Consider the following 27,637-nt stretch of genomic DNA (forward strand, 5'->3'; position numbering starts at 1 on the left):
TTTTTTTTTTTTTTTTTTTTGCCTTTTCTTTTTTTGTTAAATGTTCAAGCGGTTTGTCTTAACTGTTAAAATTCTAGACATTTTGGGAAAAAAAAATATCTGTAGAAATAATAAATGATTTCAGTCAGACTTTAAGGTAGAACCTGTTGCTTTAAGCAAAGGTGTAGATGTCTTTTAGGGCAGGAAGGTGGATGTTTTCTAGGCAGAATGTTTGCTTCTCTATGAAGCTGTTTCTGTGGCACTTCAGAAAGCAAAAAGCTTGCAGTTTGTATGACCTGTAAGGCAACCAGGAGCAGCGGAGGAACCATCATTAAAAACATTTGATGTATCACAAATACTCTGACAGTTAAAACGGCATCAAACAGCTGAACATCCTCAGTTTAAGTTAAGCCCACACTGTGGATGTTCAAACATTGTAAAAGGCTTGTACATGTCTCACTGTATGAGCTTGAATTAAAGAAAAAAAAAATCTTAATAGCAGTACGATGTATATTTAATCGACGCAAGACAGTTTAATTTTCTGCCACTGTAGAATTATGCCACAAACATCCAACAGATACAAGTCCAGCAATACTTAAAAATAATGCTGGCTATAATTTTTCCAGTTTCTGACACTGTTTTATAATTGTCGTAGGTTGACTTTGGTTGTGAAAATATTAGAACAGCTGTTTGTAATCCTGTCTCACTGAACCACCACGGACCACTGATTCAAGCTCACAAGAAAAAAATTTCTTTAAATATTTTGCCATGAAAAAATTCTGTCAGTGAAGGTCAATAATACCACAGTGTGAATTAGGTACAAGCATTTTTAGCAAAAGCACTCTTGGAATTTGTCAGTAATTATTTGATTTTTCTTTGAATATTTGACAAATGCCCATGTCAATACAGTTGGAACTTGCTGTGAATTAAACTTTACTCAAAGTCCTGCAGCTGAAAACCCCTCAAATGAAGCCAAAGGCTTCAGGTGCCGAGACGTGCTGCTGCTAATCTTGCTAGCTGGGGATCTTTTTATTCCTTCATTTTTGTCAAAATAAATCGACGTGGAGAAGGATGTACATATAGTGGCTCACCCGTGACCATAGTTTCTATTTCGTAATCTTTTAAAAATAAACTATGATGGCAGAAACATATCCTGGAAGGCATTGAGTTTTTAGTTTTTTTGTTTTTTTCTCTTTGGAGAAGACTCTTGACTAGAGTTTGCCAGACAGCATGTAGAAGACTCCATGGTCAAGTGCTTCTCGGCAGCCGGCTCTTACTGAGATTTTATTTAACAGTGGTTTTCTCTTCACCACTCTCTCATAAAGCTCAGACTTGTGAAGAACCAGGACAACATTGGTTATATGTAAAGTCTCTCCCATCTCACCTGCTGAAGCTTTAACTCCTTCAGAGAGCTCCCTGGGGTCTTGGTGGTCTCTCTCACTGTTCTCCTTCTTCAGGGTCACTCAGTTTGTGAGGACGGTCTGCTCTTGGTAGATTTACACATTTCCCATATTTATCCATTTCTTGATGATAGATTTAACAGAACTCCTGGGGAGGTATTCCTTGGTTTGTTCTGAGACTACCAAATATTTTGAAGCCCCTGACAGTTCACGGCGTGTGTGTGTTTGTTTTTTAGGACCTTTTCTGGTATAATCACCAATGTTGTGAGCACTAGTAGTCCTCACAGGGACAAAAACACAGTCCTAATACAATGGAGCTTTTGGGGTTAGTGGTTGGTTTTAGAACCAAGGTGTGAGTTGAGTTCTGCTTAGGTTTAGGTATATACTAGTAATGGTTTGGGTTGGGCTCTAGAAATGAATGGAAGTCAATACGGTGTCCTAATAAGGTAAAGTAAAAAGGTAAATACAAATCTGTCTGATGTGTCAGAGGAGCAGTGTTTGATATTGAATCTATTTCTGTCATTGTGTGTGCTGTACAAATGAGTGCTTCTATGACTACACCCTCACCCAACTTCCTAGCAGCTGAGTAAGCTGCCTACATTCTGTTTCCTGCTCCATCAACACGCACACACACATACACACACACACAAACATCCAACTGCACCAGTTGTGGCGCAGGTGGAGGAACCGTCTTTATTCAGGATGTGTGTGACAGCGAGGTGGAGGCTCCTTGTAAGGTGAGACAAGTTTAATGTGACAATGATGCTTCCTGTCACCTTACATGCTCTTAAAGCACAAAGATAACAGTCAGTCCTGATGTTTCTGGTACCAAAAGTACAACGGATACCATAAAGACAAGAGATAAAGCATGGAGTGGAATCTTATCTTTTCATACTTTGCTATTATCTTGTTTTTGTTTCATTTTCTTATATGTACTTATAACAAAGGGTCAACAAAATAAAAAATAGTCAACATATTACGTGTTATAGAGGATAATAGATCCACAATGGTTTTCATGACAAGGTTGTGGTGGTTTATCATCAGTGACAGCATAGCCATGACATCGGGAACACGCACTCTAGTGTCCTTTGGTACACCTCTAATTTAATTTAAAGTGATAGAAAAGTTAATCTGGCATTTTTACCTGAACCATTGATTAATTTTTCCATTATTCAGCAATCAGCTCAGTTTTTATTCATCTTGTCCACGAGATCATGTCCTCATCACTGCTGGATTAACAAACCATTACCTCTGTAGACAAATGTCTCTCATCTGCTGTCCTCTGCAGAAATAACAATTATCAAGATCATGAGCACATTGAGAATTGTTTCTGCTCCCTCGTCTCTCTCTCATTGAATACAAAAATCCCACCATGATGCAGCATCACTGCATTGCAGTCCTTTTGGCAATTAGGGCCCTTCAATCTGTCTCGGTGTTTGGTCTGTGGACAGATGAGTAACCGGGATGTGATTGGACTCATAAGAAGGTATTAGTATCTATTTTTCTGTGGGTTTTAGACAAGATGGGGGTTGGGACAAGATCCCTCTCCGGAGGACTCTGTGTGTTTCAGGTCAGAAAATAGTTTGCTTTTTAGATCCCTGCTGCTCTCAGGTTTATTGGCTCTGATAAGCTCCTCAGACAAATGTAAAAATGTTGTTTTTGTTTTAAGATAAACAGAAATAAAATACTTAGGTTTTCTTTTTCGAAAAATTCACATTCCTATCATTGGTTTTACTATCATTTTGTAGGTAACATAACAGGTGTCAAATACAACATGGAGTTTGAAGTATTTGATGGTTTACTGAAACTTTCAATATAGATCTAGGGCAGCTGATGGCTAATATAAAACAAATGTATTTTAAACTTAACAAATTATAACGTATTGCTTAACTTAAATAAACATATATTTAAGAGGAACTTGTACACTTGCAAACAATATGTAGAAGAGCATTCTTGCCTAAAATGAAAAAACTACATTGTGGGCTACAGTGAGTTGGTTGTAGCAGCTGCTGCTGCATCTTCATTTACGTACTTTGTAATTGATTATATATGTACAGACATGGCCAGCTGCTGTCAGATAGACAACACAGTCATAAGTGGCTACTTAGGTTTAAAATAAACACAGCAAATTGTGACCAGGAGCTTGAGAAAATGACAAATGTAAAAGATGTCTAAATAAACTAAACACAAGCTACAAGTCAGTGATGCAGGAACTAGAATAGAGAAGTCAGCGCTGTGGTTAACCTACTGTTTGATGATGGCCTTAATTAACACGTCCATCTTCTGGCTCCTTATCGATTTTTGTTGTTGTTGTCGTTTATGGACTTGAGATAAACTTTTAACAGCCATTTTCTTTTTTTTTTGCCAAAACTTATCCATGTGAAAAAGCGGCCAGTCCGAAAAATTAGGTTGCTTTTGTTTAAACTCTTCCTTGAACACTAGCTAATGTCTGTAGAGCTGTTTCTCCTCACTTCCAAGACACAACCACAGAGCCTGAAGAACGGTGTAGATAAACAGAGGAGGTTGTGGTGAGGTGTGGTGAGGTCTGCCAGCATGAGAACGGGGGGGAGCTGTGATGCATTCGAAGTGCCTGGGAAAAGTTCAACTTCAATTGAATTGGATGCAGACACTATAACAGCAGTCATTAAAGTTTATTCCTGATGTTGGTGATATAGTCCTTTTTGATATTACACAAGGAAAAACTCACCATATATCAAATATGTTCAATATGTTGCCCACCACTACTGTGTTGTTTTATAGTTTAGTTATTGGTGTAAAGAACAAGATTGAATTATCTGGATGGAGAAAGATTGTTGTAGCTAAAGAGCAGAAGAGTCTGTCCTGCCTTCGCTGTATTATTATTATATTTTTGTTTCTTTTCCTTTTTTCATGAACTTCCAATTTTCTCTAGTCTATTTTGATGGTTTTTTGTGGCTCCTTTGGTCACATACAGCAATGGCAACAAAGAACCTGTAGTGACTCGGTTACTTGTCTGCCCTCAGATTACTTGGTTTCTGAGCAATTTGACAAAGTGCTCGTGGATAATTAAGTAGTCCTGATTAAATTGGCTTTGTGCTAAACGCTTCATTAAAGACCATATATCAGCTTTCTTTTTCACTGCAGTTCTTTAATCTGGGAACTGGTGAGGAAAAGAAAATATTCAAGTTCTGGAGAGCCAGGAATCTACTCTTACTCCTTCATTTCCATCTGACTTGATGTTTTTGGGTAATGGAGTAAAGGGGACCCCCCACCCCCCCACCCCCCACCCCCCTACACACACACACACACACACAAGCGAACAGGCTTTAATCCAACTAAAACATAAACTGCCGGATCTGCATGACTACTAACCTTGACCTTTTTTCTGGAAAAAGTTGGAAGTTGACAGAACAACTTTTTCCAGGTGTCCGTTGGTGACAGAGGAAAGACACACCTGCACAGAAAGAAACTTGACATATTTATGCGTGTTTGCTTTACAGAGAGGCAGGATCACGCCCGGGAGCTTGTGAAAGAAGCGGACCTTTCACTGTGGGATGCTATCGTCATCATGTCAGGAGACGGACTTCTGTATGAGGTGCACATGATATCAATGATCATTAAAGCTGGATTTATACTCTGCGAGAAGTGAAGGAATCTGCTCTCTCTGACACACTTATGAGACCAAATTGATGTCATTTTGTTCTCCTTGTTCTCAACACAAGGTCTGGGCAGAACATTTTTCTCCTGGGGGTTTGCGTCAGCTATTGTGTGATTGGTCAGAAGTGTAAAGGGGGGTGGTTAATGCTGCCAGGCAGTTCTGCGAGCTGCTCAGTGTGTCCGCAGTCACTCTGGGAGTATTAGCTGCTGGGAGCTAACATTAGCTTCTGGGGTCCAATATTCACAGTGGGACCACTGATCTCCCCTGTGCTGAGGCCAACATGCTGTGTGGCTGCTGCTGAAGGGTTGGTGGGACTCGACGGTCGGCAAAATGACTGCTACCGTCCTGGAATAAAATGTTGTTCTCCTCCTCCATCATCTGAAAAACTTCCGTCTCTGTGATTGTCACATAAAACTGATTTCCACGTTGTGCGGCCGCTGTGTTCCTGTCGGCGTGCTGCGGAGAGGCGTGGCTTCCTGGAGATCAGTATAAAATGTTTCTGAGGCAAAGACTGTCTCTCTGCTATGTCAGTGAGAGCAGATTTCTTCACTTCTCACAGAGTCTAAATCCATCTTAAGCCTTAATCTATAAAGAAACCCATCAGAGATCAGTTATTCTTATCAAATCAACTTTATTTACAGTAATGTAAAATAGGTTGGCTTCATCACTTTACAATGCTGCGGTCTTTTTTAATTTCAACCAAGTTTGACAAATGTAAACAAAGATTTAATGTTTTTGCTATGATTATCAAGGTGCAATTTGTCATTTATATAGTTGCAATTAAATAAATTAGGGATTCATCAACCTAACGCTTCTTCCAGTAAATCCGAATTTTCAAACATTAATTTTCAAATATTTTCTACATGACCTTTGCCCAGTTTAAATATGGAAATGATACAGTATAAAATGTAAAAATCTGGTTTGGAAATAAATGATTCAATGCTCTGTGCACTTGTTTCTCTTAATTTAGAACAGGTATGAGCTAAAAAGTTGTAGTTGGTGAATATGTTTCTCTGTGTTTACCTAACCTGAGCTGTGTATTCTGTGTGTGTCAGGTGATAAATGGTCTGCTGGAGCGCTCAGACTGTGAGGAGGCCATCCAGACACCACTGGGTATCCTTCCTAGTGGATCGGGCAACGCCTTAGCTGCATCCATACATTACTACTCTGGGTGAGGAGCACGAATACAACCAACTTTATGTTCATTTACCATATTTATCCTCACATTTGAGGACTTGAGGGTCCCTAAATCAAGTTGTTTTGTTTTATTTTCAATTAATTTACTTAGATTTACTGCTTGACTACATGGAAAATCTGCAAAACTTTAGTGCTTCAGCTGGTGTTCAGAGAAGAATGAGAAGAGTTAGAATAAAAAAATGAATTGGGTGCATATTAGAACTTTACTCTGTCATTTTATTCACCAGTAAAATAAGAATAAAAGTGTAGAGTCTTTTAGCCGTTGTTGGTAAAAACATGAAGTGTATTTCTAGCTGGCATGGAGCCCAGCAGCCAACCCAGAAACCAGTCAAGCCAGTCGGGCAGCGATGCAGCGTGGCCACATAGTTTCAGTAGTAGGATTCATTTGTTGCTCACTGTTCTGTGGGCTGAAACATCTGAATGATGACAGATCAGGCCGTGGCTAAATTCAACCCAAGTTTGGTCAAATGTGTAATTTCAAATGACGAGTCTCCGTCAACAGATCATCCCGTCTGACTGAGGAGGCTAATGTAGGAGTTCTGTTTGTTTCCTTCTTCATACAAGATGTGTTGAAAAAATCCAAAATTCTTCCGTCTGGTTTTTCATAGATGGTGAATGAGAAGTACAGTGAATGTTTGTCACTGTAGGGGAGTAGTTGGTGACCAACATTTGCGAGGGAGTCTCCAGAAGAGAATGCAGTGTAACAAATTTTCCCTTAAAATAGTTAGAGTTGTCAGAGGCGACTTGAACACGTCGCAATTTAGTTGACAGAATTATTAGAGAACCGGAGCTGTATTTAGACACTTGTATGTGAGCTTTATTCTGACAGAAAACGTCCAAAGCTGCAAACATTCAGATTTAAAAACCAAGCCAGTGAAAAATAATTATTTAAAAACCGTCCAGAAGAGACAGCTGCCAAGGTGGATACAAGACGGGCTGAGGTGGATACGATGTGGGCGTCAAAATAACGTGCAAGGCCAAGATTACAGTTTGGTACACACAAAAAAAAGCTTTGTTTTTTTTAAACTGGCTGCTTAAAACGTGGCTGGTCACTTGATCGCAAACAGTCATATTTTAATGAGATTGTGACAAAAAAACGATAAATTTTCTTGCAGTTATCTCAGTTTTGCATCCAGTATTTGCAGCCCAGTGAGCTGCTGCCTAAAGGCTTGAGTTTCAGGGTAAATCAGACAAATGAACTCGGCTGACGTGTCACTTCTCAGCACTGCGCTGCTGAAGTGTCGCAGCTTGTCAGGCGGGAGCTTAAAACCAATAAAACCAGCGAGTTTATTACAGGCCCTATATCCTCTACAGCTCATGAATTAACTTCCAGTCGTACAAGTAAGGCGGCTCGTTATTGTTTTGTGAACTTGGGTAAACTTGTCGACTGTGCGGCTTCAACCCGATGTCGAGGCAGAAGAGCAGCAGCTGCAGAGAAAACTGGCAAAAACTTCACTTTCCAAAACACAAAAAAATTCATTCTATGTTTAAGAAATGTGTAACTGTGACAAAGTTTGAATTCATAAAGCTGCTGCAACAAAGAACACACCCTCTCACCACGCACCCACACACACACTTCAGTGGCAGCATGCCTTTGTTCTCTCATACCTCTGTTAATGATGCACATTCTTACAAGATTATGTCTGTTTTTATTTGTGTGTCAGAATGTAAACAATGTTTTGTCATTGCCAGTTTTAAACCCTTAAGAAAAATGCTTTTTGTTTTTCTCTCTCTGCAGCCTCAGAGGCTGGAAGAGGAAGTGTGTGTCGGTGCGTTTCATGTAAAAAAATCTGTTCTGGTTAAACATTTCTATGTGAGTGACCGGAGTGTTCGAAACCAGTCATTATGAGCTGCAGTAGAAATTAGACTGAGATGACTGAGACAGAGAGGGGGGGGACATAAAATGCTCAGCCAATCAGAAATGGTTAGTGTGTCCCCCCCCCTCATCACCACAAAACCCCACCCTGAGGGTTCAGGAGAGTCTCTAAAGGACCTCCCTGCTAGGGCGGCTTTCTTCAGTGAATTTTCTCTGATCTGTTTTGGTCCTGGCTCCAGTCCAAACAGAGAAGGGGGGGGTTAAAAGGTCCCACAAAAAGACTGTGGTTCCTGGAAAAAAGGTTCCTGTAGTCAAAAGGAAGCTTCAGATGAAATGAAATCTTGATTTTTTGTTGTGTCGTTGGGAGTAAAGCTTTGTTCAAACAGCTGAACCCCAGCCACGCGCTCCCGACACGCTTCAGAGTAAAATGCTCTCATGTGGATTAAATTTTAATGGTTTGCACATCTGAGGAAGTTGATTTAACCAGAACACGAAGAAAGGAAGTTTAATGACACAGAAAGAAGAAAAAAAACAAATTCACTCCCTTTACTCTCTGCTCATATGGTTTAGAAATAGTTTAGTCTGCATTAAAGGGTAGATGGTTGTTTGTGCTCCTAAACTGTGGAGCATTCTAATGATAGAGTAACGTACCACTTTAACCAATTTAACTGTACGCACAATTAGACTGAAAACGTGAAGTTCAAAGCTTGCTTCTAAAGAGCAGACTATCTCACTGCAGCAAAGTGTAAAAAGGGTTAAAGGTGTCAGAATGCCTGATCAGTCACTTTAAGTCCAACTTTCTGTGACCCGTTTAAACTTAAAACGATGTTTCTGCTGCGAAGTCTGAGACACGGAGCTCTAAAGAGGGCTGCGTTTTCAGATTGGTTTGACCAAAATCTCATTGCTGTCTATGGGAAATTGTATTGCAGCTTCTCGCAGATCTTGTCTACGCCATAAAATGTGCTGCAGCCGACAGTCATGGCTCAATGTTTCTGATCAAGCTGCTTGTTTTTATGGGATGGGGGAGGGAGGGGGTTATAGATTTACTTTTTTGAGCTATGAGAGGAGTGGAGAGTTGCAAATTGTGATGGAAACAGAAGAATAGCATGGAAATAATAAGAGTCACAGACACCTGCTCAATGGAGCAGTTGGAGCAAGTGCTCCCCCATTTTCTGATGTGGGGGTGCAGCCTTCTGTTTTTGTTTTTAAATTAAAAACATGCCATCACTCCAGCAATAATAAATCCAGCATTTAGTGTTTATTGGTTCTATTTTACTTTCTTAGCTACAGACTAAAATATTACCATTGAAAATAATCACCACATTCTGCACCCACCCCTCCCTCGGGTCTGAGTTGGTTCAGTCCGACTCAGCAGAATGCCGCTGATCGCTCGGGTTCACTAGTCAACAGCATTCAGCCGTGGAGGTGAGAAACGAGGCCAAAGTCATTTTATTCAAACTTTTAAACCATGCTGCATCTTTGTCTGACCGTGAATGAGATAAAATGGAAAGAAACTTTGAGGCTTCATATCTAAATAAATCCATTTTTTTTTTGCTACGGTTTAATTAAAGAAGTCAGCCTTAACAGGAATTGATTGTAGGTTGTAATTTCCATCCCACCAATCAGGCACATTGTGGCTTTTCTCCCCTGTTGTAGAACATAATCACGCACTCATTGTAAGGGTGCTACAAGGTGTTTTTTTATTACTATTAAGGATTTATGATTCGGCTCCTTCATTAAGTAATAAATAAATAAAATAACTTGGTTTCTTTTCCCTTACTTGCTCCTCTCGTCTTGTAGCTCTCTGTTCATATATTTATATTCTGTCATCTTGAGTTTGATCTCAGTTTGGTTGTTTTTTCTGGTTGTCTGCCAGCTTTTATATAAACCTCAGTCTCTTCTTTATTCCAACCTGATTCATAAAAGCTGAATGAAGCGACAGAGTAGAAATGCACCTAACTGATGGTGCTGTCTTACCCAAAGAGTCACATTCATTCATTCATTCATTGATCGCCTCATCAAGCGCAGCTCTTCATCCAGAGTGGCAGCAACAATGGGAGGAAGGGACCAGACTCTGCATTGTTTCCCCTCCTCTCACTCTCGGGGCGTCCAGAAAAGCTCTCTGTGGTCGCTGCTGGCCGTCCCACGTTGGCGCGGGACAGGTTCTGTTTGGTGTTATTCCAGACGAATGCCGGGTTCATCGAGGCGACGAGAACCAAAGGACTGACAGCTCAGATGTATCTGGTGTTATGTAATGCACTGAATGTGTCTGTGAACAAACGGGAGATCTTACAGCTTCTTCAGGTTTTAGGTAAAGAACCCGTTGAGGGCATCTGAGGCTGAGGTTGAGTCGGACTCCCCTGCTGGTTCAGAGAAATGCCTCACAGAAAGCTTCGAACTGTCAGCTGTCTGTGTGAAAAATAACAACACTGTGACAGACGCCTAGTTGTGTAAAAATAAAGTCATGGCAGTGCATAAAATGTTTATATAAAACAGGCATTTGGATATTTAAGTTCTATGTATAAAGGACTTCACTGATAAACACTGAAAATGGTCAACAAAAGCTGAAACGGAACAATATTTACAATTTTCACTTTGCAGACTTTATTTCATGCCATCTTTAAATTTTCTTGCAGCAGTTTGTTAGTTTGAACTGGGATGTGTTACTGCTGGGTTACATCACCTGTTCTGCTGGAGTTTGGGTCTGAAGACGCCTACGACAGTCTTGGTTAGACTGAGTTGAACTGGCTTTTTTATTTTTATCTTGTGTCAGTGTTGTCAGGTAAATGACAGGTCAGGGCTGCAGACAGAGTTCTGACTGAACCTGGCTCTTTAATACACAGACAGACCTGAATACACAAGGAAATAAAGGTCTTAGTTCTTCTCAAAGCTACAGTTCTCTTCAGATAATTATTTTGGACTTTTGTCTTACTCTGAAGGTATAAAATGATCTCTGACAACTAAAGTTAAAAGATGTGTACATTTAATGCAAGTGTTTAGGTCTGTAGATGCAGAACAGCTTTGCTGTTGGCTCTGTTGCCTCACGGCAGCTGGAAAAAATCTTGACCTAAAAACGTTCTTAACCTGTTTTTTTGGCAGAGTTTGCATGTTTCCCCCAGGTTGCTTTGTTTTTCTTTGCATACTTGATCTTCCTCCCACAGTGCAGAAACGTCCACGCTGAGTGAAGTGATTATTCTGAAATAACTTTGTGTTTGTACCAGGACATGCAGTCATGGTACCACTTGTCAAAAGGAGTAAAAATATCATCTTTCACGTGTTCAGATAAAGCTTCTTAGGACTGACAGCATGTTCTGATGTTCCTCCTGAGCTGAAAATGTTTTCTCGTTTGTCTTCAGTAAACATGTCTGTATCCATCAGTGTTAGATATTGTTCCTGGTAGTCCTTGTGTCAGACTGAACCGTCTTCTTTCATGAAGCAATATGACCCAAACTCTGTCCTAGTTCACTGTAATATTTTGTAGTGTTTTTAAACTGAAATAGGTTTTTAATAATGAAGAAATTCTTTTAGCACAAACACAGTAACTTCAGTCTGGAGCTGTACACAACCTCCTATTTAGCTTTTTCTAAACTCAGTGGTTTAGGGTGCACTAGGAGCTTTACCGGAATAATAATCTATGGTAATTTCTATAAACTTCAGATTATTTGAGACTTTTATTGTGAAGCACAGAACTGAAGGAAGTTCTGAGTTCCAGCTGATTGATATGGTTGAGGGAGTGATGAAGACCTTACCTTGGACTGGTTTAAGAAAAATATTTATCATGTAGTTTACCCAGTAAAAGTGCAGCCATGCCCTCAACAAATACAGCTGAGTACAGGAGCACAACTGGGTTTGTTTCCACAGGCTTAGGCTTGAAAAATGTTTTCATTTTATTGTGGAAACACTTTTTCAATTTAATTTAATTCCAAAATTACAACTAAAATCAAATGTATTTTTCTTTGACGGTTCCCTAATGTTTTTTTTTTAAAATTGTGTATAAAATTTAGGAGTGGTGGACTTAGTCAGCTTTACAACTTGTAAATCTTTGTTTCTTTACCTTTTCACCAAAGCATGGATTAAAAAGAGCAGCTATGGATCTGTGGTTGAAGCTGTTTAATGAGTCAAAGGGAACCGACCCGGAGAATAAATTCAGGATGATGAATATGCAGACATCTGAACTCGGCTGGGACGTTCTGCCATCAGTTATTGGCTTTGGAGGTGAACAGCAGGCAGATCTTTGTGAACTTTGACCTTTCACCTCTGTCAAAGCTCTTCCAGATGAGCCCATCTTTGTCTGCCTGTCCTGTCACCTCTGAAGGCCCCTCTCCACTCAACCCTACGCCCCCACCACGCCCCACTACCCTCCTATCTCTGTGGAGCTCTGCCGTCTCTCCTCACCCATAATGATATAAGGGAGACGTCCGTCGCTGAGTTCTGCTCCACATCTCTTTGTTCTCCAAAGCTGACTTCACGTCTCTGCGAGACACGACTCCATTAGTGATTTATGAACGTTCAGAGGCGGTTTAAAGACAAACTGGTCTTTGCGGTCTTTGTGGAAATGTCTCAGAATTCTCAGAAACCTCGACCCACTTCTTAAAAATATAAAAAGGTCTTTGTTTGGCCTCTAACTTTGCAGACAGATTTAAACCGTCTTCCCTCAGGAAGATAAGGAACATCAGCTGGATTTATTTTTCCTGAAAGTTTTTTTTTGTGTATGTTTATGGCACCTATTTTTACTAAATGTTGAATTAAATGCGGAGTTCAGTTTTTTGGGAAGTTCTGTGGAGTGGTCATGAATGGTCATTATCTTACCAAACTTTCTCTCCAATCTGAGAACGTTCAAAGAGCTAAGTTTTAAAAATCTTCACTTTGGAAAACAAAAGTATCCATTTTTCTTACTAAAAAACCTGTTTGTGGATGAGAGGTGCAAACAAAGCAGATTTTTTTTTTTTTTAATCTCCAGAGTAGTGTGGACAGGGCATCATGTTCTGTATTAATTATTGGATATTTATAAATGAAACATCTATATTATATGAATCATAGATAAAAAGTATTCTATGACAGTTCAGTCTAGGATTCATGAATTTATTGTTCATTTAGTTCTTGTTTTTTGTTAATTGCTTCATAGTTTACACATCAACATGTCAAGTATTACCCATGAGGGTTTTTAGAAGAGGGGGGGTTTCTTTTTCCCCAGATCAACTGACTGATGATCTAAACCAGATAGTTTTAGCTTCTCAGACTTTAAAAACAGAGCAATCTCCACTGAGCAGCTGAAACATGACAGGGAACCTTTTTAATTGTTCTTTGTCCTCCTTCAGAGCCCCCCAGATGTGCAGCGAGGACCTCCTGGTGAGCTGTGGTTTCCTGCTCTGTAAAGGACTGGTGTCCCGCATGGACCTGGTCTCCATCCACCTGTCCTCCGGCCCTTGTCTCTTCTCCTTCCTGTCTATGGCGTGGGGCTTTGTGGCGGATGTTGACATAGAGAGTGAGAAGTACCGTCACCTCGGAGCGGCTCGCTTCACCATCGGCACACTGGTGAGGCTGGCTTCTCTCCGAGTCTATAAAGGTAAGCTGGCTTACCTGCCCGCCACCAGGGACTCCTCTGACCTGCAGCTGCCACCTCTGGACCAGCCAGTCCCAGAAGACTGGGTGGTGGTCCCAGAGGAAGACTTCGTCCTCATGTTGGCCATGTATCAGTCCCACCTGGCGGAGGACCTTCTGGCAGCGCCGGACGCCCAGTTGGACGACGGCGTCATACATCTCTTCTACGTCAAAGCTGGAATATCTCGCTCCGCGCTGCTCAGGCTGTTCCTAGCCATGGAGAAGGGCGCACATCTGGACACAAACTGCCAACATCTGGTGCACGCCAAGGTGCGAGCGCTCAGGCTGGAGCCTAAATCCCCTGAAGGAATAATCACCGTGGACGGAGAGGTGGTGGAGTACGGCCCGGTGCAGGCGGTGGTGCAGAGGGGCCGGTCGAGGATGATCAGTGGATGAGATGAAGCGACGCCACTGCTGTTAGAAGCTGTCCAAGGAACTCGCTCTCACATTTTACTTCTGAAATATGCAGGTACACGAGTAAAACACTGGATGTTGGACTCTTTCATCTCTCATCTGCCCAAAGAAAACCATGTTTCATCCATGTTTAATCTGAAGAAGCTGTCAGGAATGATGCGGCAGGAGCGTTCAACATTAGATAAACTGATAGAATAATGACTATATATATATATTTTAAGAAGGATTAAACCAACATATGCCTGATCAAAGGAATAGGTAGGGTCACTGTCACAGCTACTGTGTTCTCCAAACTGGAGTTTATTTATTCAAACTAATCCTGATGTGTGAAGAAACCTTGAGAATCTGCTCAAAAACCAACCTGAGCAAAAGCTCCTGGTGGACATCAGAGTTTCAGTTTCAGTCCAATGTTGACAGGTTCAGCTGGACTCCTGTGACCCCCGTGGTTCAGTCTGAGTTGAGAAGAATATTTAATATTGAACAATCTGTAGCTGCCTGAGCAAACTACTTTAGACAAAACACAAACATGTTTAATGATCTTATGATGATTCAAACCTTCGATATGATCTTAACCAGCAGCAGAGGATCAATTTTGAAGCTTTTCAGCTGCTCTGCAGAAGTGTGTGTGTGTAACGTAAGGAGCCCACAAAGCCAGATGTCTCAGTGGATCAGGACGACAGGTCGACCTCCCTCTTTGTGCCGCAGCAACAAGACATCGTTAAAAATGTCATTTAATATTTATAGTTGCTCGCGGCGTCCCTCAGTGTGTGCGGAGCGTCTGATCCGAGGTTTTGTTGTTGTGCAGATTCACTTTGAGATCCAACTGTTCTGTTAGACAGTGATGACCAAGTTCGTAAGAGGATGATTTTTGTCTGAGTACAGATGTGCTCGGAGCTTCAGCAGCTCTCTTTAAAGCCAGCATCACTGAGCTGTCGCTGTTGGAGACTAGCTGCCGCGCGGCGTTCTGGAAGGAGTCTCCAGAACGCGGTGGTTCTCACTTTCCTTGCATGAATCGCAGCGGCTCGTCACCAGCTCGTCTCCAACAGTCACAGGCAAGTGAAACCCTGGCTTCATCCTCAGTCATGGACCACAGACTGTGTTTATTTGTAGAAGCTCTTCAGATCACACAACATCAGCTCATGTTGGAAGTTGCAGTTTGCACACGAATATTATAGCCTCGTGGTTTAGCTGATTTTTCTCTGCTGTAGCTTGTACAGATGAGGCACGTGTAACACCAAAAAAGTGTGTGATGCAGATGAAATCCTCTCTGAACACCTTAACAGAGCTGAGGGACTGTTAAACCAACAGCTGCTGTACTGAATCATGACAGTGATGGAAGTGAAGTTTGAGTTTTTCCAATCATTGCTCATCTCTCTGTTAGTTTAGCTTGGTTTTGTCAGACTGAAGCCCTGTTCCGTGTATGAAGGCCTTGCTACGCTTTCCTTCACATCCTGTTAGAACATGACTGGATCGGGATCGAGACAGATTTGGAAAACCTCCTTCAGTGTAAGGCAGTCATGACCTTTATTAGAACTCACGAAAAATATTTTTCCTTTTTTTTTTTTTCCCTGTGTTATCAAGATGCTCTCCTGTGCCCTCGCTATACTCTATCAGCAGCATGTTGCCATGACGATATTACCACATAAACTCCTGATCACACTAATCCTCGGGCCTTTTCTTGGCACGACTCTTATTGTATCAGGACGCGCTGACATGACACTACCAACCACAGACGGCATGTATGTGCTAGGTCGTTACCATGACGATCACGGTTGTAGCCGCAGCTTGAGGCCAGCGTGGTCAGTCCTGCTTTAAGCTCCTGATAACAGAACCACGCCGGTGTGCACGGGCCCTACATCATGAATACACTTCCACCGTGCTCCACATTGAACCCTGATCCTCCTCACTGACAGTGCTAAACTGCAACGACCTCACTGAGATATAGTGTGTACCCAAAACCTTTCATGACTGTCACCTTTATTACTGAGCCCACTGTTCCTGAAGAGCCCACAAAGAAGCTGCTGCTCCAACATAAAACTGAATGAACAGAACAAACTGAGAACAGAGTATTAGTGTTCAGAGGTGGGGTTTCCTCCTGAAACACCTCTTTTTATTTTTTTGTTGTTTTTGGCTGCTGCATCCTCACTTCATCCCTCAGTGCATCCCAGCATCTCCTGCTTCCAATACACACACACACGCACACTGACCTTCATCACCGACGTGCCCTTAATACGGAGCTTTAGAAGAAGAAAAAGATGACTGCTTGTATCAGTGAGATGCGTTTTAGAGGCTGAAATGGTTTCTTTGGGAAAATGAGCTCAGAGGAGCTTTAAACGGGGGAGGGGGGGATATTGATGTGTTAAATGCTGCATGAGGTGATGGAGTTGTGTTCCTGCCCTCCTCCACATGAGTGAAGGACAACACTACCACCTGACGAGGAAGGCCGACAGGGGACATGATTTAAAGAAGAAACTGAGGTGCCTCGACTCCCAACAAACACGCAGATGATTGTTTTGTTTTATTCAAGTAATGCAACGACTACTCGACTGTTTGCTTTTGAGAGACCAAATTGAATTATTTATTTTTTTTAATCAAAAAACAAAACAAAACCTGATTTGATGTTTTTGCGCAGCTTGTTGCCAACAATGTTCTGAAGGTTTCAGGATCTCTGGATGCTTATTTTCAGTCATTTATCTGAGAAACAGCCGCTTGTTTAGATTAAACAACATTAACTCCTGAAGGGGAGGCTGCTGCAGAACCTGAGACCGGTCTCTGCAGGACTGACTCACTGTCCAAAGAGGAAACACACACACACAAACAAGTTTCTCACAGCTTTGATCAGCCAAATAAAACCTTTTTCTCACTAATATTTAAAAATCCCCTTTTTCTGCATGTGACCTCCTGGTTTATAAATATAAAACAGAGCAGCACATGTTTCTACAGGCTGCTTGTTTTGTTTTTCTGGATGCAGACTCAGATGTGTGTGTGTGTGTGCGCAGGATGGTCCATCTGTGCCTTGAATCTGCTGCCATCTGCTGGTTAAAATATGCCACTGCACCCACTCAGTTCTGCTGCCTGCTGATTTTTATTTATACAAATGTTTATATTAGCGTTGTTTAGTAAGAAATAATACAATTAGGTCAGTTTTGAGTTTACTTTGAAAGTACATAAAACGATCAGGCTGTTATGGCACATTTGTAGCAGTACTGCATCCCAACATTCAAACTTTTAGAAGTGTTAGTTTACCAATGACTGGTTGAAGGAGGGAAACCAAACATCTAGTGTCTGTCTGTAAATCAGAAGAGTGAAAATGATTTTAAAAAGGTGCAGGAGTGAGGAAACAAACTCACTACATCTGTATTTCTGTGTTTTAATGTTTACGCTGAAGGGAAATTAGTTTTTCGTCTTTTATCTGCAACACTGACCATTGAATGAATATTTCTATCCTAAGAGAGATCTATTTTTTTTATTTAGAGAAATATCTGTAGGTTTTTTTATGATTGAATCAAACATTCTGCTTGAGCGTGTTTGAAACTAATAAATGATGAGAAATAACCTGCCTGTGGGCCACGTCTTTTGTTTTGTTCTGATCTCTGTGGGTTTTGGTTCGCAGATCTGTTTGTCTGCTCGTCCATATAAACCAGGTTGGGTAACAAATTTAACTAATTAGATTTTTTTTTTTTAACCAAAATAGAAAAGATGTGGAACAAGACCCAGTTTAGAGTCTTGACTCTCAGGTAAGTAGTTTAGAGGGAACCTGATGCTGCAGATTTTGATTAAGAAAAAAAAAAAGCTAGATATATTTGAGTTAGACTGGGATGTTTTTGCACACATACAGCTGATTAACTTTTCAAGTTATATCAATTCAAGATGGCCATCACAGCTAATTAACTTTGCAAAACACAAAAGTGGTTGTAACCTAGTTTTACAGATATTGAGCTAAAATGTGATGTGGTTGTAGCAGAAAATCATCCACCACACATATTGTGCATAAGTGTTTTTCATGGTTTGACCAAAACTTTTTATTTGTTTATAAGATGATCTCTGGCATGAAAGGCAGCATTCATAAGGACCACTAAGCCTTTAATACTAAAGCTGTTTTTATTACAATGAGCAACAAAAACATTGTGGTCAAATGTTCATGTTTAAAGGGTCAGGTCTGAGGGGTTTATGGATGCACGATATACCACAAACTTATCGTCATCTCAGTTTCAGTAAGCACAATATCAGTATCCCAAAGAACTGCAATGAAGCCTAGACTATTATATTTCAAGTGCCGTGCATTCATGTTCTGCTGCTATAATATATCTGGTCAATCTGATGGACTCTGACTGGCCTTGATGCCCACACCTGGTTTAGATGATGGGGCTGACTGAAGAGAACAAGAGTGAGGAAAATGTGGGTTTATCACATTATTAAACACGATGTGACGTCCTGTATCCTGACTCCTCTATTAGACCACATTTATTGAATATCTACCTGCTCCTTCTAGCTCCGATTATAAAAACAGTGTGCTGATGACACACAAGTCTACATTTCTGTGTGACCACAGTCCTGCACGTCACCGAGTGTCAATATGATCAATGAGTAGATTGGGCCACAAGTTCATCAGGTTTCTTGTAGACAATCCTGGTATTGGTCAACCAGAACCTGAGTAGTTTTGGGCATAATTAGTTCTTACAGTTACTTTTCAAGTCTAAATCTGATCTAGACTGGATCCAGATCTGACTTTTAAGTAGTGTTAGATTCCCCCCTACTCCTCTCTGTATGAGTGCTTTGTTTTGATTTTTCCTGAAAGAAAACAAGCCACAAACCAGCTGAACGTTGCCCCAACAGGAGAACTCTGACAGCAGATGTGTATGAAAATAGTTTCCAGCAGATCCTCTGAGTTTTCAGCTCCAGTTTTTATTTGCGTCGCTGTAACCAATAAAGTTTGGGGGGGTAGGGGGTCTTCGCATACTCCCTCCGTGCTGCCACAGCTTATTTTAATAAAAAGGACACGGCGTTGTTCTGGTACTGCTTGCAAACTTTAATACATCACTATACAGCTGTGTCAAAGCAACAGAGGTAAACCATTAAAAACTGAAATGTGTAACACTTCACACCCCAGGCATCCAGGTTTGTGTTAAATATATACTGTATGTTTTATATAATCATGATGTCTGTACAGAGGGAATCAGGCTACAAATTATAACTTTATTTTTAAATATATCAACAACAGGCCACTGTGGAAATGTAGACATCGTACAGTCAAGTCTTCAGTGTAGCCCAGTCGAGGCTTAAAGCAACATGTTTACATGCTTTGGCTGGAAAACAAAAGTCTTGCAATAATAATAAGAATGGTTTCAATCTGAAAAATATACACACAGCAAATTGTACACGATCTCGACATCCTGCTTGCTCCGAGCTCCACGGGTCGAGCAGGAAGTGGTGCGGCGCTCCAGCCGAGAGGTGGGCGGGGCTTGCGCGTGAGTGGCAGCGATGAGGAGAGAAAGCAAACAAGCCTACAGCTACACCTCTGCCCTCCTCTGGGAGCATTAAAGGCAGCCAAGTATTAAAGGGAGAGTTCAGACATTTCCAAACGCGTTTCTGGAGAAAGGTTAGAAGCTCTGGTGTCTTACCTGTTGTAGATCGCTCTTTGAACAACCTTAGTTTGAACTCAGTTTAATTTTAGAAAAATATTTCTTTTTCCATTTTAATTATTTTAATTAAACTAAATTTCTCTAAACTGAGATTATTCAAAGAGTGATCTACAGCAGGTGAGATATTAATTGTTCATAACTTTACCACAGAACCTCACTTTAAAATGCTGACCTATCCCTTTAAAGTCAAATCTAAGGAAAGAACAGGACAGCATGAACACACCTGGGGGGGGGGATGCAAACAACAAACACTCATTCATTTTGTTTTTTCTTTTTTCCTGTAAGTCCCTGGCTCGTGCTTCCCTCCGAGGTTCACAGTGCTCTCTGTCCAACGCTCGTTCTTAGTTCCAGTAAAACGGCAGACGCTCTCTGCTCCAGTTCAGATCGGAGCGAGCACACGGGCTTCATTTTTAACCAGTGAGTAAAGGAGGGGGGGGCTTACACGTTTGACAGGATGAAAAATGTGAGACATGATTTCAAAGAGATGTAAACAAAGACTGGTGATCTCCCCTGGAAGCACCCGACAATCCGCAGCGAAGCAACAGTTTACATGAATCAACGTCGGTGAATAAACCCCTGATTTGTTTCCGTTTTCATCCACAGCGTGAAGCAAACAAAAAACGCCAACAGCAGGTTCGCCTTTGTGCTGTGATTCCCATTAGCTCCTAAAGTCGCTTTTAGGCGAAAGCACTCAGCTCAGGGAAAGCCTGAAACAGCTGGAAATAATAAAGATGCCACCAAGATAATGTTGACACAGTTTCTGTTCCGATGTTGGACTTTAATCAGGAGAAGAAAGATGGTCAGAGGAGGGGACGCACTGAAGCAGGACGAGTGAAGGATGTCTGAGATCAGCGAGAAGAATTCAAGTAAGGCAACATGTTGACATGAGATGATGGAATGGATACTAAAAAGGGTTTGATCTTTAAATTTATCTTTAATCTGTGTCATATGCAGCGATGTGTGTTTACCTCCTTCACACAGGAGTGGGGCATTGTGGGTACAGCTTCACTCTGAAACCTTTAAATCTGCCTCCGCACACAAAGATCCAGCTCTGACAGATTTCACAGGAAGTGGATGTTTGTGTGGAGGTGACGGCTGAAACTCACCGAGCAGCCGGCTGGCCTCTGAACTCCAAACAGAGGTCATACAGGGGTCATACAGGGGTCAAACAGAGGCCATGAGGATGTAAACTTTGTCACTCTGTGTGCGCTGCGTGCTCCTCTGCGAGTGATTGGCTGAGGAAAACAGCAGGAAGTGTCATGGAGGAAGTGGTGAAGCAGTTGTGGTTGGCAGTTTTCTCCACATTCAGCCGGTTCTGCTGTGTGTGTGTGTGTGTGTGTGTGTGTGTGTGTACAGAAGGATTTTGGCAGAAAGGGTAAGAATCCTAAACCTCCTCGTGCTCAGTGTTTTTACTCGCCACCTTTAGTTGGTGTAGTGCAGGATGTTCCAGCGATGACTCAGCAGTGCTACAGAGAAGCTGCAGGTGACTCAGCAGTCTGAAGGAGCTGGACTCTGCAGTTTGTTCACAGGGTTGAATCGGCAGCGTGGTTAAGCCCCGCCCGTAAAGTTGGGGGGAGGGGGGGTTCTTAAGGTCAGTTCGATGACGAGGGAGCAGAGGGGGAGAGGGGGGAGGGAGCGGAGGGGTCATGGCACTGGGTTCTCCTTCAGTCCTTTTGTTGCTGAAGAAGCCACTGAAGTCAAACTTCTCCTGAAACTCTGAGCTGCTCCTGCAGGAGCCCAGAGTTCTGATCTGCTGCTGTAGAAAGACTGGGGCCTCCACTGTGTGTGCATGTGGCTCCACCCCACCTTTATCCATCCCAATTGTCTGAGGGGTCACTGAAGAAGAGAAAGAACACATTAACATCCGAACCAGCTGCTCTCCAGCTGTCGCTTTCATGGCGAGACAAAGATCAGAGCATTATCGAGCTGAGGGCAGCAGGAGCGGGAGAGGCTGAGAAGAGGAGGTGAGGGCTAAATATGTGGGCAGTGCAGGGACACAGTGCGGCTCTGGGTGGGGTACAGGTTGCAGACTCCCCACACTGATTAGTAGTAATGGATCCTCCTCCAGGATGTGAGGTGAGTGAAACAGGTAGAAGAGGAGGAGGAGGAGGAGGAGAGAGCAGGGAGCAGTGCAGGAGTGTGTCGGAGGCACTTACTTGTCCTCTGTGTGTTCGGGGACGGCGGCAGCAGCCAGCGCGGCTCGGTACTGCAGCAGAACGCCGCGAACGCTCTTCACGAACCCCTTTGAGAGCGGGAAGAGGGGGAAGCCGATGTCTGGGTATCCGCTGCCCTCAGGGAGGAAACTCCGGTAACTCTTTCTCCTTTTCTTTGGTCGCACAACGGGCTGGCTCCCTGAAGAGCCCGCCCCTCCCGCACCAGGACCTGAATCCGATGGCGCACTGCGTCCTGCAGAGCCAAGAGCCATGGAGCCAGCTTTGCTCTCGCCCCCCTGGGTGCTGTCGCAGTCTGAGTTCTGGCTCAGCTCCTGCTGAGGGGGAGCAGTAGTCGAAGGACTCAGTCCTGAATCCTCCAGCTCCTCCTCCAGAATACTGCTAACTCCTGACGCCGCCTCTTCGCCGGGCTTACTGGGGCTGCTGTGGGCCACCGCCACCAGCCCCGAGCCCACGGGCAGCTGCTCGTCTTTCAGATGGTGGCTCCTAGAGTACGGGTGTGCCGCGTGGCCCCGCTCCGAGGCCTCGTTGAGCTCCAGCCACACCTCCAGACGGTGCACGAGCCGCCAGCCACTGGAGGCGAAGTGCTCGTGGATCTCCTGCCTGAAGACCTCCACGGGGTGCTGGAGGAGCTGCGTCATGGACTGCACCATCTTGATGAGAGCCATCTCGTTGTAGCAGCGGCTGTTCTCGTAGCCCTCCTGCAGGCCTCGGTCGCTGTCGAAGCCGGCCTCGTTGTAGTACGGCTCGTTGACGAGGATGAGGCCTGCAGGCAGAAGGTCAGAGAGACTCAGAAACAACCAAAAACTCTTCCAGACCAGACTGCAGTGAAGGTTTAAAGAAGGGCTGTCCAGTCTGAGTGTGATAACTGCGATGCTGCACTTCTGAGCAAATGAACACATGAATCAAACATTTTCAGCAGCAGAGATGAAAGAGGAATAAAGTGTGTGTGTGTGTGTGTGTGTGTGTGTGTGTGTGCGACTAACCTTGTATGGAGATGAGGACCTGCAGCAGGCTCGACTTGCTGGTCCATCTCTCAGTGCCCTGTGAGTCACAGCACCAGAACAGAAAGGGTCAGACTTCAACTCTGTGTCTGTGTGAATGGACCCGCTCTCTGACGGCCCAGCACGACTCACCTTCCCGATCCAGGTGCCCAGCAGGCTGACGCAGACCTTGCCGTTGTCGTACAGGTTGGGATTGAGGCGGCCGCTGCACTGGGACAGGTAGCGGAAGAGCGGCGGGACGGCTGGGTAAATGTTGGGCAGCTGGATGTCGAAGAGGAACAGCCCGTCCTCGTACGGAGTCCGAGTGGGTCCTTTGATCAGAGCTGAGAACAGGTCCTGAAACACAGGAAGAAGAAACGTCTTCAAGGAGAAGGTACTGCAGAGTCTTAGTGCTTGTAAAACACCAAAAGATTAAAGAAAATAGTCGTTTATTATTCTGAAATTGTTCCATTATTTTCAGATTATTTTTCACAGACTGTTGAACTTTACTTCTGACAGATTCAGCCTCTCTGAAATGCTCCTTTATACCCGGTCCTCTTACTGACCTGCTGCAGATTAACCTAGGTCAGGGGTCGGCAACACGCGACTCTTTTTCCCTGGAGCTTTTTCAAAAATGTTTGAAAATGGAAAAGATGGGGGTGGGAAATATATTTTTAATTTTAATATGGTTTCTGTAGGAGGACAAACATTCGTAACGTTTTCCAATGCTGTAAAAATGTGTAGAATCAAAGCTGTGTCCAAATTCAGGGTCTGCATCCTTCGAAGGACGGATTTGTCAGCTGATTATGTCATAGCGTAGCCACAAGGTCTGTCCGAATTCGAAGTCTCCTTCAAAAGTATCCTTCTTTTCCCCAGATTTGAAGGATGGGTCCAGTGTATCCCTCACAGCTCACCATATCCCATAATTCATTGCAGGTCCAAACCGGGCCTTCAAGCAAAGCGGCAATGATGGTGAAGAGCGGCAAATTATTTTGCTATATTACACTTTAAGTGACACAACATGATTTTTTTACAATGTTTTTAGGCGTGAATGTGGCTTTGAAAGTCTCAAATATCTGCTCGGTTCATCAATACATCACCTAATTGCAATATTGTTCTGACACTTTCGGACATGCCTGCTCCCCCCGCCAGCTGTCAGCTGGCCGAGCGTTTCACATTCGGTACACCGGGAGAGAACGCCTGACTCCCGGCACATTGTTATAAAAACTCCAGCTAGCTTTCCCAATGAGTGGAAGATAAACAACGATATTACGTAATATCTAACTGTAAAATGTTGATGAATGATGATTTACTAAAGTATTGCATTTATTCCTGAGCAAATCGGTTTGATTGATTCAAGTAAAGCCTTCAAACATAATATGTTTATTTAACTGTAATGGCTTATCTGAGATCTGGAGAGTATTACATTTGAAAATGAATAATTTTAAATTTTAAAAATTAATAAATCACGAATGCTCATTATGTATGCACTTAGTCATTTTGATAAGAGGCTAATATAGAAACTTAAAGCCTTTGTTGCCTTCATTAAAAGTCTTATATAAGGCTTTTAATTGTTTTGAGGCTCCAGACAAATTTGTTTTTTGTTTTTTTGGTCCAAAATGGCTCTTTCAACATTTTGGGCTGCCGATCCCTGACCTAGGTAATTCACTGTAAAGTTTCTTCTCCAGCTGTTTTTTTATTCATACCACTTCATTGTACAGCCTCTTGTTGCTCCTGTCCCAATATTTCTGAGATCTGTTGCTGCCATAAATTCAAAGTTGCCTTATTTTTTTCTTAAGTATTGTACAATTTTGTTTTAGCTTAAACATTGGATGTTTTCGATGTTCCATAATGAATAAAATACAATATTTTTTGCAGGGAAAAACGTACTGATGAGTGAATATCACCCCTTATCATTTCCCCTGTGTTCAGCAGGAAAATCAGACGACAGCCGAGTCGTTACCTCACGATGTCAATCCAATATGCTGAGTTTTACTCTTCTGTGACAAAGTTTGTATATGTTGGCAGGAGGAACAAACCGTGATGGCTGGAAATTTACAACACCTATTACAGGTGGGGGGACTGATCTCTGTCCAACAGAGACATTCACCCACTTTGACTGCATGACTGATGTTGTTTCAATGCCGAGGTCCAAATGTAATGAATAAAGTCAGTGAATCTACTGAATGGGATGAAGTACAGGCTCTGTGTGAACTAGCAGGAGATTTCTGTCTCTGGTGTCAGCTGGTAATGACATAATAAACTGAGATCGCTCTGACAGACTGTCCCTGATTTAAAGTGACACCAAACGCTTTTCACTCCATTTAGGAGGAAAACTCCTCCTTTGCCACTTCATCACTTCTAGCTATGGGCTGGCTGAAAAAGAAAAGATAAACGGAGACTGGAAACAAGTTTCATACAATCACACAAATAAGTTTACCTGTTTTACCTCAAAGCTTTTGTGACAACATTTATGCAGTAAAGTCTGGGAGGAAAACTAAATATATTAGATTCCATGAACCATGGAGGTCGTGTGTGTGTGTGTGTGTGTGTGTGTGTGTGTGTGTGTGTGTGTGTGTGCCTTCGCCTGTCAGGAACCCTGGGATGAAGAAAGGGAACTCACCATGCGGTCCTCGAAGGTTTTCACCATGATGCCATCGGGCAGAGACGTTGCCAGCAGAGCCATCTCCTTCCTCACTGTGCTGAAAAACTTCTTGGCCTCTGCTGGCTGAAACTCCATTTTCTTAAACGAGTGAGTCTCTGGTGGAGGAAAGAACAAATGCAGACAGACAAAAACTACATTTTATTTAAATCCCAGCATTCCTTAAAGGGATGCATATCACCTACTGAAATTTGATAAAAGAGTTAAAAAAAAAAAAGAAAGAAAAAGATGATTTTATGTTGAGAAATATTGGAGCTATGGACGTTATGGTTAAATCTCAATATAGCAAATTTTAACTATCTGTAAAACTGACTGAGGCTACGTTCACACTGCAGGTCTTAATCTGATTTGTTCACATTACATTTTAAATGTGACCTCCAGTGTGAACAGTCCAAGTTCCTGAAATGCTGTTTACAGAGGTAAATATAGACGCTGTGAGTGTTAGCATGTGTGTATTAATTTTGAAGTTGCTATCCAATCGTACATCCAAATGGGAAAAGATAAAAGAAGACAGCACAAATATTAACGATGACCTTTTTTGGAGCTGTGCAGAGGCAGGTGTGGATGGACAATCAGAGCCAAGAGTGGAGGGACTTTAACATGAGGGACCTCATTTACACATTTCATCCGGCTTTTATGAACATTTATGCTGAAGTCGCTTTGAAAAACATCAGATATGTATCCGTTTCAGTGCCACATACTGACAAGACCTGGATCTATGTAAAAAAAATAGGATTTGTCACGTTCACACTGCCGTGAGAAAAATCTGATGTGTGTCGCACCGGGGCAATAAAAACAAAATTGGGTCCAATTTGCCCGCAGTGCGAACGTAGCCTGAGTTACAGACATTTTTGTGTTTTTTGAGGTCGATTAGCTGTAAAAACCATCTTAATTTGAATTGACTCTGAAAGTTAATGGTTACTGTGGAAGAAAAGGGGAACAAACTAATCCATTGTTACTGAACATGTCCTTGTCTCACCTGGGGCCCACTCGAGCACCGAGAACACCTCGCCCTTGGCGCTGGTAAAGGTGACTCCAGGTTTTCCTCCACTCTGCTGGCACAGTACCGGTGTTTCACTGAGAATCTCACTGGGCCACTCCTGCCCCCCCACCGGCGTCTGCGGCTCCTGCTGAGGCTTCTCCTCTCCGCCTCGCTCTGCCTGAGAAGCAGAATCAGCAGGTTGAACGCCACCCTACTGACAGGAAGCACCGTCACTGCAGCCACGACTCCTACCTCTGTCCCCGCGCCTCCGCTGCCAACCGCCTCCACCACGGCCTCCATCTTCTCCTCTTCCACAATGGCCACAGTGTCCAGCGTCTTCCTCAGGTTCTCCTGCAGCTTTTTGATGTCGTCAAGGAAGCGTTTCTCCTTGGTGGGCTTCTCGGAGGCTGCTGGCATCACAGAACTCGCTACGTTGGCTGTGGAAGCAGGTTCGGCAGAGGTCGGGGAGGTCGGTGAGCCGCCGGTCCAAAGCTGCTCCACTGTCATGTTCTTCAGGCTCTCCAGGATCTTCAGAGCCTCCTTCAGCTCCCTGAAGCCTCGAGTGGCACCATCCTTGCTGGGCTTCTCTGTTCCGTTTACGGCTCCTCCTGGAGTTGTTCCTACAACGGCAGGAAGACGAGCATTTTACCGGATTACTGATAGAAGGAATACCAACGCAACAAAGACGATGACACATTAAGCCAACCAATGTTTGATTTCTCACTGGAAGATTGTATTAACTTGAGTTCTACCTTCTGTTTTTTGTTAATTGAAGCCTCCCTACCTCCAGATGCAGGACTGGCTACAGATGCTTCTCCTTCCTGCGTGGGGGCTCCTTTAGTGGGACAGGGGCTGCTGTCCTGTGGAGGAATGATGAAAGTCGTGGACCCGGTGGGGGTGGGGGTGGGGGTGGCCGTGTCCGTGGCGTCTGCGTTGTTGTGGCTGTCGTCCTCAGTGGTCAGGCCGTTGTCCGTCTCCCAGCTGTCGCTGTCGTCCTCCCACTCCTCGGTGGACAGGACGCTGCTCGTCTCCTCCACGGAGTCATAGTCCGTCTCCTCGATCTCAGACTCCACGTTGTAAAGATGCTGCGTCGGGGTTTTTAGACTCTCAGCAAAGCTTGCATTCCCTATGCAAACATTACATCGTGTTTCAG

At 43.0% G+C, this 27,637-nt stretch overlaps 2 protein-coding genes across 3 annotated transcripts in view; one reads left to right on the forward strand and one right to left on the reverse strand.

Moving 5' to 3' along the window:
• Positions 1 to 17,603, forward strand: part of LOC108248787 (sphingosine kinase 1) — a 55,196-nt gene extending 37,593 nt beyond the window's left edge. Inside the window, exons 3-5 of the mRNA XM_017437766.3 lie at positions 4,859 to 4,953; positions 6,072 to 6,187; positions 13,348 to 17,603. Of these exons, the coding sequence (XP_017293255.1) occupies positions 4,859 to 4,953; positions 6,072 to 6,187; positions 13,348 to 14,026 (890 nt within the window). The 3' untranslated portion in view covers positions 14,027 to 17,603. The remainder of the gene's footprint in view (positions 1 to 4,858; positions 4,954 to 6,071; positions 6,188 to 13,347) is intronic.
• Positions 17,604 to 19,058: 1,455 nt separating this feature from the next.
• Positions 19,059 to 27,637, reverse strand: part of ube2o (ubiquitin-conjugating enzyme E2O) — a 50,113-nt gene continuing 41,534 nt past the window's right edge. Inside the window, exons 16-23 of one of the 2 annotated variants that reach the window (XM_025010992.2) lie at positions 27,269 to 27,569; positions 26,737 to 27,104; positions 26,482 to 26,662; positions 25,464 to 25,600; positions 22,994 to 23,197; positions 22,844 to 22,901; positions 21,843 to 22,623; positions 19,059 to 21,522 (exon numbers count right to left, since the gene is read on the reverse strand). In XM_025010992.2, the coding sequence (XP_024866760.1) occupies positions 21,495 to 21,522; positions 21,843 to 22,623; positions 22,844 to 22,901; positions 22,994 to 23,197; positions 25,464 to 25,600; positions 26,482 to 26,662; positions 26,737 to 27,104; positions 27,269 to 27,569 (2,058 nt within the window). In that variant the 3' untranslated portion in view covers positions 19,059 to 21,494. Of the gene's footprint in view, positions 22,624 to 22,843; positions 22,902 to 22,993; positions 23,198 to 25,463; positions 25,601 to 26,481; positions 26,663 to 26,736; positions 27,105 to 27,268; positions 27,570 to 27,637 lie in introns of both variants that reach the window. The other variant, XM_025010993.2, reaches the window with a different exon arrangement.

This window comes from Kryptolebias marmoratus, linkage group LG3 (genome assembly GCF_001649575.2).
Source record: "Kryptolebias marmoratus isolate JLee-2015 linkage group LG3, ASM164957v2, whole genome shotgun sequence".
NCBI lineage: Eukaryota > Metazoa > Chordata > Actinopteri > Cyprinodontiformes > Rivulidae > Kryptolebias > Kryptolebias marmoratus.